This window comes from Canis lupus, chromosome 33, assembly GCF_048164855.1.
Source record: "Canis lupus baileyi chromosome 33, mCanLup2.hap1, whole genome shotgun sequence".
In the NCBI taxonomy this organism is placed as follows: domain Eukaryota; kingdom Metazoa; phylum Chordata; class Mammalia; order Carnivora; family Canidae; genus Canis; species Canis lupus.
In genome coordinates this window covers 28,626,175-28,639,819 of record NC_132870.1, presented here as the reverse complement: position 1 = coordinate 28,639,819, position 13,645 = coordinate 28,626,175, and the positions used below count along the sequence as shown (strand labels likewise).

General features: G+C 37.8%; 1 protein-coding gene across 7 annotated transcripts in view; it reads left to right on the top strand.

Annotated features, from left to right (window-relative positions):
• Positions 1-13,645, top strand: part of LEF1 (lymphoid enhancer binding factor 1) — a 131,413-nt gene that overhangs the window by 80,868 nt on the left and 36,900 nt on the right. For 5 of the 7 annotated variants that reach the window (XM_072809864.1, XM_072809861.1, XM_072809862.1 and 2 more), the window contains exons 4-8: positions 1,837-1,969; positions 8,065-8,155; positions 9,776-9,859; positions 11,997-12,119; positions 13,116-13,278. In XM_072809864.1, the coding sequence (XP_072665965.1) occupies positions 1,837-1,969; positions 8,065-8,155; positions 9,776-9,859; positions 11,997-12,119; positions 13,116-13,278 (594 nt within the window). The remainder of the gene's footprint in view (positions 1-1,836; positions 1,970-8,064; positions 8,156-9,775; positions 9,860-11,996; positions 12,120-13,115; positions 13,279-13,645) is intronic. The other 2 variants (XM_072809865.1, XM_072809866.1) reach the window with 1 other exon arrangement.

Genomic DNA, 13,645 nt, shown 5'->3' with positions numbered 1-13,645 from the left:
GTGTATTTGACAACTGCATCATTAACACTTGAAAAGCATTGAAACATTTTTTTTAACCTTTTACACATTTATATGCATAGATGTCTGTACTGAGGTATACAGAGAGAAGGTGGGGGGCTTTGATAATGGTACTCTATTTAATAAATGCCCAGGGCTATATGAGCTGTGCAAGTTCTAGCATTAGAGAGGAGCTGATCATTTTATAAAACAGGGAAAATCTAGTATGGAAATTATATCATTGTCTAAAATGGGGTGATTTTTTTTCACCTTTTTTTAAATAAGTTTTTTTTGGGTAGAGGTTGTAATGATAAGGTATAGAGAATTAGTATTACTAGCTATAAAGAGAATTAAGTGTTACTAGGATAATTGTTCCTAATTTTTCTGAGCATTGGAGCAACATATTTTTTATATCTAATTTGTAAGGAAAAAAAACAAATTTAAATTAGCATGTAAGTCATAGGTGCCATCACCACACACAACACGTGTGTTACAGGGGCCTCAACTACTGAGATATGGAACTACATTTTAAGCAGTTTATACGGTGCAATTGTCAGGTAGCTACTCAATTTTTTTTTTTAATACAGATATTTACTTCTGGAGAAACAGATTTCACATACATTTGAGTTTATAGCACATTAAAAATCTCACTAATTCAAACTAATTATGGTGAAGACATGTCTGAACTAGTTAATTACTGAATATTCAAAATTCATTGTATTTTATTCCTCTTAAATTCACAAGTTACTTATTACTGTAGCCTTTGTAAATAGAGATCTTCCTGGGACTGCTGTAATTAATAGATGAGGTTAAAATCAAATATGTATTTTTCATGTATATAATTGTGTTGAATTTACTTTCTTTTTGAGGCGAGGGAATGTAGAGTTTATAAAAACCAGTCTCCCTAATCAGGTTAAACTGCCTGGGTCTTGCTTGTATTACTTGATTTGTTTAGTAAGCACTTTGGGGAGGTAGAGGGGAGAGAAAAAAAATAACCTGAGCCTTTAAAAAATTATTATTGTTCTATAATTTTAGACTTCCAAATTCAATAATAAAATTTGTTTTTAAATTAATATAAGACATATAAAATGTCAAATATAAAGTGTTAGTAATTTAAAGCCATATTTCATGTTATGCAGTTAAACTCAAGGTTAGAAGTTCCCTTTTATCAGTTAAGACTTCTGAAAACTAGAGAACCTAAAGATGAACTGAGTAGTGCTAAGCATAACAGATGGTCACGTTTGATTGACAAAGCTATAAGACATGAAAAACAGTGCTGTAACATGGTTTTTAAAGATGTACAATTATAGAATTACAAATTCTATAAACTAAGCAAATTTTTATTTATTGGGTTGTTTAAAAAGTTGACCTTCAGATTGGTAATATTTATTTATTCACTTGTTCATTAATCAGTTCAGTGCTTTTTTATTGGCAGAGATATGTAATGAATAAAAAGAGCTTATAAAACATTTGTAACTTTTGCTCCAGTAGCTACTGGTTGAATTGAACCTGAGGAGATAATCCTCAAAAGGAAGTATAAATATATACATACAGAAATTCATGTCATATGGAATAATAGTAATCAACCTAAATCTCCAAAAGGTGCTGATTAAATAACTGATAGTCTCTTGATGGGATATTCATATACTTGAATAGTATTTAACATGGAAAAATTCTGAAGATGTAATGAGTACAGCAGATGAGTTGAGTTATCCAGGTCTAGAGATGTTTCTTGGGTTATGCTGATGCCCAGTTACTGCTGTTATGTGACTTTTTCTTTGGAGAGGAGACAGGAGCTGGGTATTCCTATTAACCATTGATCTTGTGGTTACTTTGCAGTCAAATAAGGTGCCCGTGGTGCAGCCATCACATGCGGTCCATCCTCTCACCCCCCTCATCACTTACAGCGACGAGCACTTTTCTCCAGGATCACACCCTTCACACCTCCCATCAGATGTCAACTCCAAACAAGGTGAGAGCCCCTGCCTTCCCAGGCCTTTCTTGATAAGTAAGGAGCAATATCTTATCAGTCTGATGCCTTTACAAGTGTCTTTGCTAAATGTCACTTTGTGGATCAAAATGTATTTGTAGGAGAGAAGAATAATTTACTTGATAGCAGTTTTTTGTAAACCCACAAGAATTTGCTGTTGCTTCTCTTGTTTTTCAGGATTAAAAAAAGAAAAAGAAAAACAAAGGGTTATTTTCAAAATGACCGCTTTGAAAATCTAGGATTCACAGTATAAACCAGTATGTTGTATAAATATACTAAAAATTCAGTCCTCAGTGCCTCCTACAGTATTCATTTATTGTATGTACTAAGTGTTGATGGTAGTGTTAGAAAAATGTTAGAAAAGGGACAAAAGATAACATCAAATGTTATCTTTTTAAGACTTTTGTGGTTTCATTTCAGTCCTTAACATTTTATCCTCTTTTTGTTATTTACCAGCAGCAACCTAGATATAATAATAATTAAAGTACAAAACCTCTCTGTTTAAAGTCAAGTAACATGAATCTTATTTTAATTCTCTACACTATTGCCCAGTTCTGCTTCTTTTTCATTTACAGAAGAACACATAGCATATGTCTGAAAAATCAGAATGCCCAGTTTCTCTAGCCTAATGGATGTGGGTGTGGGTGTGGGTTGGTTGTAGGACTTAAAGCTGAGGTTCTACAAGCTTTCTGGTCCATTCTGCTTAGAGCACCCTTGTTCACAGGGTGGCCTTTCCTCTTTCCATGTCCATGCACACTTGGACCTTAACAGGATCTTTAGAAGTTCAAAATAACAGAAACTACAGAACTGTGTGAATGCACGGAATGTAAAGGTGTATAAAATCTGCCATCACCAGCATTTTACTCTTTTGACCAGCTGTATCTTTGACCTATAATGAACAGCAGAATTTAGCAAAGGAGTGGAGTTCAGAGGCTGGGGTTTTTTCCACTACTATGAACTCATGTAGGTTAAATCTGTAATGCTTTCATTTCCATCCATTGTTAAAACAACTTATTCGAGTACTTAGTCACTGTTGGACTTTGGCTTGAGTGGAGCTATATACCTTTACTTAGGGAAGGTGAGAATCACCTATACAGATGTATCCAGATTTTCCTCTATTGTATTCCTCATTTCCAGTTTTTCCTCTACTTCCCTTTTGTTGAGGACCTCCAAAGAATAAGAAACATTCAAGACATATGTCAGAAGACAGTGGTGAGAAAGGGAACTAAGAGAAGGTATTTTAGGAAGAAGGTGGAGTTTAAGAGGGAAAATCAAGAGTGTGACCTTGGTCTTAGTGACTTCAAGTGCCTTATAGATAGATACCTGGAAGGAGAGAAGGGGTAGGTAACTTATGGGTCACCGTCCCAGAGCAGTGTCTGAACTAGAGATACATATCTGGGAATCATAAAGCTATAGATGGCAGTTAAAGATAGATATAAAAGCTTCAAACAAGCTATTAGCAAAAAGAATTGAAGAGTGTTTTTCACTTGTTTTTAAACTATTTAATAATTACATAGTGTGTACTATGTTCTAGATCCTATTCTAAACACTTTGAAACAAACTTATTTATTTAAAAAAAACACAGGATGTTTCCTTTTTATTTTTCTTTTAAGATTTTATTTATTTACTCATGAAACTGAGGGGCGGGGGGCAGAGGGAGAAGGCTCCATTTAGGGAGCCCAACATGGGACTTGATCCCGGGTCTTCAGGATCAGGCCCTGGGCTGCAGGTGGCACTAAACCGCTGAGCCACCCGGGCTGCCCAACAGGATGTTTCAGTAGTTTTTTCTTTCAAGAACTCTGGGATGGTTCTTTTTTAAAAAGACAAGTTTTTGATGAGCTACCAATTACATTTATATTTTTTCTCTCTCTTTTTTTTTAAGATTTTATTTATTTTTTATTTATTTATTTATTTATTTATTTATTTATTTATTTATTTATGATAGACATAGAGAGAGAGAGAGGCAGAGACACAGGCAGAGGGAGAAGCAGGCTCCATGCCAGGAGCCCGACGTGGGACTCGATCCCGGGACTCCAGGATCGCGCCCTGGGCCAAAGGCAGGCGCTAAACCGCTGAGCCACCCAGGGATCCCCTATATTTTCTCTTTTGTTTCCATCTCTTCTGCTGCCCCACCTTGTTTTGTCTTACTAATTGTAGTTTATATCATTGCTTCTCAAAAAAAAAATTTTTTTTAACAAACCCTCTAGAACTAGAGAAAGAACAAGAAGGCATGATCAGAAAACTGCATTTTCTTTGAAGTCCTTATTTTGGCCTAAAAATTTGTGTGATTTCTGCATTCTACTCCATACACTGTTTGTTTTAATATAAAGTCCTATTCTTTTTTTTTTAATTTTTATTTATTTATGATAGTCACACAGAGAGAGAGGCAGAGACACAGGCAGAGGGAGAAGCAGGCTCCATGCACCGGGAGCCCGATGTGGGATTCGATCCCGGGTCTCCAGGATCGCGCCCTGGGCCAAAGGCAGGCGCCAAACCGCTACGCCACCCAGGGATATAAAGTCCTATTCTTTTTTTGTTTTTTAAGTCCTATTCTTAATTACTTTTTTGTAAACAAAGACTTTCCATACCTTGTCACCATTTATCTCTAGAGATACATAAACTTTGGTTTGAGAGAAACTAATATACATGATTTGGGGTTTATATGATTCCATTAGTCATATTAATCACCAAAAAATAAGTATAAAGCTGACCAAGTTTCTTGCTTTTATCTCTTTTTCTCATACTGCCAGCCTGTTTAGTTATATCATGTAGCTAAACTAGTTAGAACGTGGTGGTACTGAGGCCAGAGTTACTAATTTCAAAGTTCCTAGGAGGCTGGTTAGTTTTATTTAAAAAGAAAAAAAAAAGTGTCATGTCCACACTCTAACCATACATAGAACTAAACAACCAATATAAACCATTTGTCAGCAAAACTCATCTTTTTTTGTAGGAAAATAACTAGGTTAATAGCATTTTTCATTTTTACCTTTCTGTCATTATGTTGGTGTGAGGAATGTGTGCAGGTGTAGGAAAGGGAAATGAAGCTAATACCAGTCATTTTCTTCTCATTATGTCTGCTAAAAATGTTAAAAAGAAAAAGCTTTTAGGAAATATTATGTTTATATATGTATCTGTTTATGTCTTTGTATTACCCATTGTATCCTTGTAAATAACCACAAATACTCACATAGATAGCACTTTTCTGTAGTACATGTATTCATGTATTCCTCACAACAACCCCTACTCCATTTTTGTACTGATTTTAAAGAACTATGGGGCACCTGGGTGGCTCAGCGGTTGAGCATCTGCCTTCCGCTCAGGGCATGATCCTGGGGTCCTGGATTGAGTCCCACATCAGGCTCCCTGCGTGGAGTCTGCTTCTCCCTCTGCCTGGGTCTCTGCCACTTTAGATTTTAAATAAAATCTAAAAAAAAAAAAAAAAGAACAGTAATAATTACATAGCTTTCTCAAAGATATATAGCTTGTGCAAGTGGCAGAATTGATAGATCCATATAAATCTGACTCCAGAATCATTTCATCCATAATTATTATCAAGCTTACTTATAAAAGCTTAAGAATTGTTAAGGCTATGCTGTGTCTAGCCTCTAGTACATAGTGAGTATTCAGTGAATACTAGTTAAATGAATGATGTGAAACATGTCTCCAGTAGCATAGCAGTTGGTGGAGGCATACACTTCTAGGATCTTAACATAACAATAGGCTATGTAGAAAACACAGATCCGTTTTCTACTCATGTAATGACCTAAGCCACATCATGTACTTGTAAGACATGCAAGATTGTTGGTAATATTGACCCAGAATGAAGAATGGGTCTGCTTAAACACTTTTGATTCACTTGTTCATTTGTCCAGTCATTCAAAAGTATTTATCGAGAACCATTTCTGGAGACAACCAGAGTTTGATACCTAGATTGGTAAAACATAGTCTCTTTTTTTCCAAGTGGTATATGGCCTCATGCAGGAAATCATTTGCACAAACTAAGTATAAAATAAAATGAAGAACATCTTAAGTGCCACATTAAAAGTACAAATTAAAACTTAGTAGATTCAAAAAAATAAAACAGTAGATTCAAACAAGAAAGAAGGATTTCTCTGAGCTACAGACATTAGAGAGGCATATTTGAAATGTGAGTATAAATGTATTTAATAGAAACCATCAAACTAAATACCCAGCATATGAACTAGCATGTAGCAGATGCTAAATAAATGGTAGTTTCCTCCTTTCTCCCTTGAGCAGTAAAACCAAATCAAATTAGTTTGTATTGTGTTCAGTTGCATTGCTCCTGCTCCTGCTCCTACACAGAATCACTGCTGTGGGATTCTAGGCTTACTTGGAACATGGACAAGAGTGGAGAGCAAGATTTTAGCCTCGTCTGCATAGATATGTGATTGCAAGCAGGTTACCTGTCTGTGTCCCAGTGATAAAAGCCCAGGAAAATACGTATTTTGTATATACCCAACCAGGATGCCTGAGCAGTCATTCCACACCTTGGTTTCCCGTTTGTAAAATAAAGGGATTAAAGTAGACAATTCTGTTGGTCTATGACCTGTAGTCGTGATTTTTCAAGCTCACAGTTCCACGAAGTTTCCAAAGCTCTTCTGAGTTAGTTTGGTTTTTTTTTTTAAACTGAACAGTCATCCTGCTTACCCTGAGGTTTGGGAAGGTTTCTGAATCTGAAAGGTAGGAGGGCAGCAAGTTGGAGAAACTCCCCAGTGATTCTGATAGGTCAAGAATCATCACCATAGGCTCTCTTAGATTTACTCCTACTACCCAAACCTCCCCAGACCCAAGAAAAAAATCCCGAATATGAAATTTGGGATCCACTGTGAACCCAAAAGTAGTGGTATTTCTAGCCAAAAAGGCAAGGTGGTGGGAATTTGACAGATCTTTTAAAAACAGCAAAATGTGAGATAATTTCATATAAGCTCTCTGTTGAGGGATTAAAAACCTTCCTCCTACCTGTTTCTTATAAGAGTTGAGTAATAGTTTGTCCTAACCTCAGAGTCAAATTAACACCAACTTTGAAGGCAACACATCTTAAGTTCAAGACCTTAAATATAAGACCCAAATGAAACTCATAGTCATTTTAAACAGTAAAAAAGCAAAATAACTAAAAAGCATCTTTCATATGTTCACCTAAGTCCACATACTGGTCATTTCTGGGTGTTGAATCTGGAAAGGCCAGGTTAGCTATATAAAGAAACTTTTATGGTTTGTTTGTTTTTTTCTAATCAGAATCACTTTCACCCAAATACACTGAATCTATGTTTTTATATTTTGCATTTTTATGCATGTGCCCCTTCTTTTCTGTACCCAAGGTGGAATATAAACAAAGAGATGCCATGTGGGACTAGGATTAGGTATAATCTTTAGGTGGTTTTTACAGTTATAGGGCAGTGTACCCCAGGGAGTGTGAGCTCAAGAAACAATTTGGTGGCATTTTCATTTTCTGTGGAATACAACTAATCCAGGACAGCTTGACCTTGGAGCCCAGAGGACTCAACTTGATGAAGAGCTTAGTTGGAGCTAAAGTGGCAGAGACCAAAATGAATCATATCAAGTGTGACCATTATGGGGCTGAAGATGATTCCTAATTAATCTTTGATCCTCGGAGGTATCACATTTCCCAAATCTATGTGTCCATAAGGGAGCCAATGAAAATATGAAAGTGGCAATTTACCTAATCTTTGAGCACCATGGCCATCTACTTATGAAGGCTGTTATTTTTCCATTCTACACAAAAACAATTGTCTACCATTTTCTTAACCAAAATGAAATAATGAGGGCAAACTACATAATTTAAAAATCTTACTATGGTCACTGTTTTACTAGCAGTGTATTTACTCTTTTAAGAGTTTCTCAAGATGTCCTATCTTAAGACTTGTTTTCTCAGATTTTGAAATCTTGAGAAAAGCTAACAAACTGACTTCAGTTAAATACATCCAGTAAACACTGTTTCATGCTAGACCTTAAGTATTAATGGCTTTTATTTTATTCTTATAGCCAGATGTCCCGTGAATCTGAAAACTCTACTTCTCCATTGTTCTTTTGAACAGGCATGTCTAGACATCCTCCAGCTCCTGAGATCCCTACCTTTTATCCCCTGTCTCCAGGTGGTGTTGGACAGATTACCCCACCTCTTGGCTGGTAAGATCCTTCCTATAACCTTCATTCAGACATTTGAGCATATGTTCTTCTTTCCATTCATGGAAGTTAGCTTTATGAATGATAACACTTGTGGAGTTGAAAAAATTTCACATCAACAAGCAAGGTGCTAACTTTATTTCATTTCAATTTGAAAGCTTAAAAAATATACAGACTTTGAAATGGATTGAATCCTTTTGCTAATATGTGTAGAAAATGACTGTGTGTAGCATTTGCTTTGAAGCTTATAGTTTTATGGGTTCAATTTGTGGCTTTGGGCATTTGCTATGCCTATACAAAGTGTTCAGTGTGGTTCTTCTTGTCTAGTTTTTTATGAACAACTTATTTTTGAAACAAACTTAGACACATTGAATATTAGTCTTTGTTTATAAAATAAGCAAATGAAGGAAATGACAAATAGAAATTCAAGATTAACAAAAGCATCTTTTGAATGTTAATAAAGTAAGCACCAGTTTGAGTTCAGACAGGTGAAAAACTGATGTTTGGGCTTCCTTTTTTCAGAATCCAAACTCTCTATTTTATGTCTAAAAAATTCTTACTGCTATTTTCAAAATTTTTTAAATTATGGAAGGAAAGGAAAAGAAATAATATTTTTGGAAGAAAGACTTACATAGTGTAGCCTATTTTTATCATCTTATTGTTAACACACAGCTTACCCCATTGCACTCCCATTCCTTTTCCACTCCTCCCCTCCCCCACTGCTCACTCCATGGAAACACTGCTTCAACTTTAGTAGATGAACCCTCTCCTTTCTTTATCTGGCCCTCTATCCCCAAAACCCCCTATCACTGCCCCAGTCTCCCTACCTTGACATCCTTACCTTATCTCCTCTTCGGCAAGAAGGGGTCATCCTGTCTTGGAAATTCCAGCTGTCTCTCTCTCTCCCTCTCCTCTCTTTAGCACTAAATCTCCCAGTCAACTGTTTAATTGATTATGCATACACTTTCAAACCTATATCAATTATTCTGTCTGAACTTACTACTTAGGGGCAATAATCCTGTGCTGAGTGGCAGCTGGAAATAAAGATTGTATAAATGAGAAATGTGAGATGTGGGAAAAACAGAGAGATGGAATTCTCAGAGTAGAGAGGGAATAAGTCCGATAGATTTATCTCTTATTTCTTGACTGTAGCATGGATATATGAAGGGGTGGGGAGTACAGTGTTTTTAAAATATTTGTTCATTTTTTATATAAATTTTATTCCCCTCTTTCTTTTCTCCCCTGAAGTTTTCAAAGATTCTGAGAGGAGTATTTCACCATTCTCATGGTTCTGTTACATTCACTAAACATGTGTTATATGCCTATTTTGTTCATTTGAGCATTAGTGGGGTTGGGAGAAAGGAATGGGTAAAAGGTAATTCATGGACTGGTTTGCTTTTCAGGCTGAAGGTGGGAGGTTTTCTTCAAGGTAAATGATGCTTTGATTGGGTGGAGGGTAAGAAGGGAAGCAGTTGATTAACTGAAGAAATGCTGTGGTCTGTAATTACCCCCCACGCAGTTCTTTTTGGATACCTCCCTCTTCTCTGAGCCTCATCAAACTCTTATTGCTGGTTGGTAACTCGTGTTTTTTCATTGATGGGTTCCTTTCTTCTGTGACCTCAGGCAAGGTCAGCCTGTATATCCCATCACGGGAGGATTCAGGCAACCCTATCCATCCTCACTGTCAGTCGACACTTCCATGTCCAGGTAGGTAGAGGTGGAAACCGGGCACCCCAGGACAAGTTGCTCTTCTTGCGCTTGCATTTTGTGCGCCTCTGCTTGCCTCTTGGTTGGCTAGGAGGGTGCATAACTCAGCCATGCGTCTGTCTGTGCAGTGTGCCTGGCTCCCACACTAGGTGTCCTAGAGATTCCTGGGTAGGAGCCAAACGCTGCACCCCACCAGCACCAGCAACACCCCTCAGGTAGACTCAGGCAACACCCCGGAAATTGTGCATCCAAAAGAATTCACTGCCACCTGACTGCGGGATGTGAAATGCCCCGAAAACAGACATTTCTAAGAAGAGTTTGTTTGAGTCAAAATATGCTGGGAGTGGGTTAAGGGGGCGGATAAAGACTGGTTTGGTCTGAGTTTTCTAATTTGCTTTCTTTGAGGAAAGTTGTATCAGTTTAATGTGACAGTGTTTGAAAATGCCCAGACAGTCCAGAGCCTTCCTGAATCAAGGCTGTCAGAAGAGAAAGGATGGTGCTTATTGGCTGCAGGCCATGCGGGGTGTGTGTCCTAGTGTGTGAATCAGGCCCTGTGTGGACATGTTCTAGTTCAAGCGAAGCTCTGTGAGACCTGCCATGCCACACTGCTCTGTGTAATGCTTTTGCTTCTGGAAAGGATGGCGTCTGTGCCCTGTGCTTGATGTACACACACATTTGTTGTGCATCATCTGTGTGTTCAATGTGGCTTATTCGAGGGAACTAGCATCATTGTGCTGGAAGTCAAACTGTGGGGCTAGTAACTGGTTGTGAATCTTCACTTTTTTATTATGTAGGTATGAAATCCGCAGTTTCTGTGGTGAATTTCAGCTTTTTACAAAACCTTTATTTGCTCAGCAAATTGTAAATCTAGCTGGTTGGGAGGGAATGAAATTAATATCCTTCCCCCAAAATATATTTTTACACCTTGTAACACTGTAAGAACTGTCTGGTGACAGGATGTTCTCCCATGCAAGTAACCAGCATCATGTATCTTTGCAAACAGTATACAACAGAGCATTATCATTTACTCAAATATTTATATTTTTCCCATGCCTCTTTAATTTCTAAAAATTTGTTTCTAATCCAGGCAGAGTTCCTTCTTTCCTTCCCAGATGAAGAAGTTAATTGTGCTGGCTGTGATAAAAAGACCTGAGAATATTGTTCTGGCTAAATGTTAACTTTCAAACAGTTTGAAAAGCAGGGCACCTGGTTGGCCCGGTCAGTAGAGCACATACCTTGGGATCTCCAGGTCATGAAATCAAGCCCCTCATTGGGTGTGGAGCCTACTTAAAAATAAATCAACAAACAATACTGTTTGAAAACCAAAATCTTCTAAAGCATATTCAAATGTATCCAAAGCATTTATTGAAAGTCATTTTTCTTACATGGCAGTAGCCCTCCTTTGTGTTGTATGGTGGTGGATACTTGAGATTTTTTTTATGGTCTACCAAGTGTACTCGGGAGAAAAGCCTTTAGGATGTGTAGTTTTTTACCTGCGGCAGAACTGTATCCTTCCCTTAATTTTATTACCAGTTTTCCATAAGACTAGGCCTTTCGAACAGTACTTTCTTTCTGTGTAGATTATTTTAGATGATGCTGGTGGCAGCTTTATTAAATTGGGGACTAAGAACAAACTGCTGTCCATTATTTTCTCAGTTGTTTTCTCCATATATCAATAAAGAAGCCAACAAGTATGAGAAGACTTATTGTGACAGGTTGCTTAAGGATGTAGGCAGAGATATTTTAATATGATGTCTTTAGCTTTCATTTAAAAATCATTTAAAAAGCCAAATCCTAATAAAATGTTATACTTCCAGCAATTTCACTTACTGAAGTGTTTCTTTGAAAACTGCTTTGCAAGAAATTTCTTAATCCAATGACCTATAGCCTTCCTAGGAAAAATGTCTATTAGTTTGAAAATAAATTCTGTTCTACAAGGAATAAATATAAATATTTCCGCTTGAATACAGAGAGAAATTAATTATTGGCCCACTCAAATTTATAGTTAATACTCTTGTGTATAAAGATGTGTTTTCATTCTCAGCCAATAGCAAGTTAGTGGATTATTTCAGAATTCTTCCTCTTTTTGCTACAACAGCCACTAGTACATATGTTTTCTTTTCTTTCCTTCTTTCAGGTTTTCCCATCATATGATTCCTGGTCCTCCTGGTCCCCATACAACTGGCATCCCTCATCCAGCTATTGTAACGCCTCAGGTCAAACAGGAGCATCCCCACACTGACAGTGATCTAATGCACGTGTGAGTACACCTCTGGTTTCACCTGTGAATGCCTTAAGATACTGAGGATCTAAACACAATTTCTTCTTGCTACTCTTGAACATTTTCTCCCTCTCTTTTATTATGAAAATCAGTGTGACTCTGCCTTGAAAGTTCTGCCCCTGAGGACTTTAAACAGCTCGATTCTCACTGCACTGATTTTAAGATTGGAAAGGAGCATAGACCTCAAAAGATCAAGGGAACATCACCAAACCTCACCAAAATGGAGTAATCTTCAGTGTGGGCATTGAATAATCTTAAGCAATTTACTACCAGGTTTTAATTGGTTCTGATTGTTGAGGAGCACCTGATGGTACCTGAGAGAAGTAGACAGGAGGGCTGCATGCATTTCCTTCCTGACATACACTTAACCCTGCTGCAGGCTTCAGAAGCACAGAATTCAAAGGAAAGGGGCAAACCAAGCCCAGGAGGCCAGGGTTGTCTCAGGCTGTGAGAACAGGACTAACTTCCCTGAATTCCTTAATCTAGGGTCTGTAGACCTGGACAGGAGGACGGGGTGGCTGGGTGCATATGATAGTGCATAAAACGCCTGCAAGGGCAGGCAAAGCCAACACGCATTGGTTTAGGGGAGAGAGTCTGGAGTTTCATTAGTTTCTCAAAGGTCCCTACACCCAAAAAGTTAAGAGCCTCAGTTCTGGAAGAGGAATAACCACCATACATACTATGTGTTCAACCTTTCCTGAGGTAACCAAGAAGCTCAGTCAGCCTCAGGGCCCATTTTATGTCAAACACTTCTATGGCTAAAGGTAAACTTTCTCAAACCAAAGGATCCTTACTCCCAATGAGTTGTTCTTCTAATGTGATTCTGCTCTGGGTGCTTGTCGAGCTTCTAGAGTGTTGTCCTCGGCTTGAGTTTGACTGGTGACATGAATAGATGCTCTGCTTCTCTCCTCCCGTGTCCTCCTTCCCCTATCCTTCCCTCCCCCCTCCCCCAACACCATCCCAACCACCTTTTAGGAAGCCTCAGCATGAACAGAGAAAGGAACAGGAGCCAAAAAGACCTCACATTAAGAAGCCTCTGAATGCTTTTATGTTATACATGAAAGAAATGAGAGCGAATGTCGTAGCTGAGTGTACCCTAAAAGAAAGTGCAGCTATCAACCAGATTCTAGGCAGAAGGGTAAGTAGTGGGGTGGGATGTAAATGTTCATGGTAACCTTGGAACGGTTTCGTTAAAGGTGGTTATGGAATGTGGCTGTATAATCACCAGCCACTTTGGGAAGTAACAGAAAGATAGGATAAAAACATTTAGGAGGATTAAATGATAGAATGCATTGTAAACAACTTAGATTGTACCTAGCACACACAAAACCTCCTATATATAAATGTTAACTGTTTTCCCTGTTACACTTATTGGGTGTCTTTTATGTGCCACGTACTCATAGGCATTAGATAATAATTGCTGAATAAAATAGATAGGTCCTTGTCTTCGTGGAGCTTAACATTTTGTGATAGGATGCAAACACTAGACAGGTAATGATCCAATA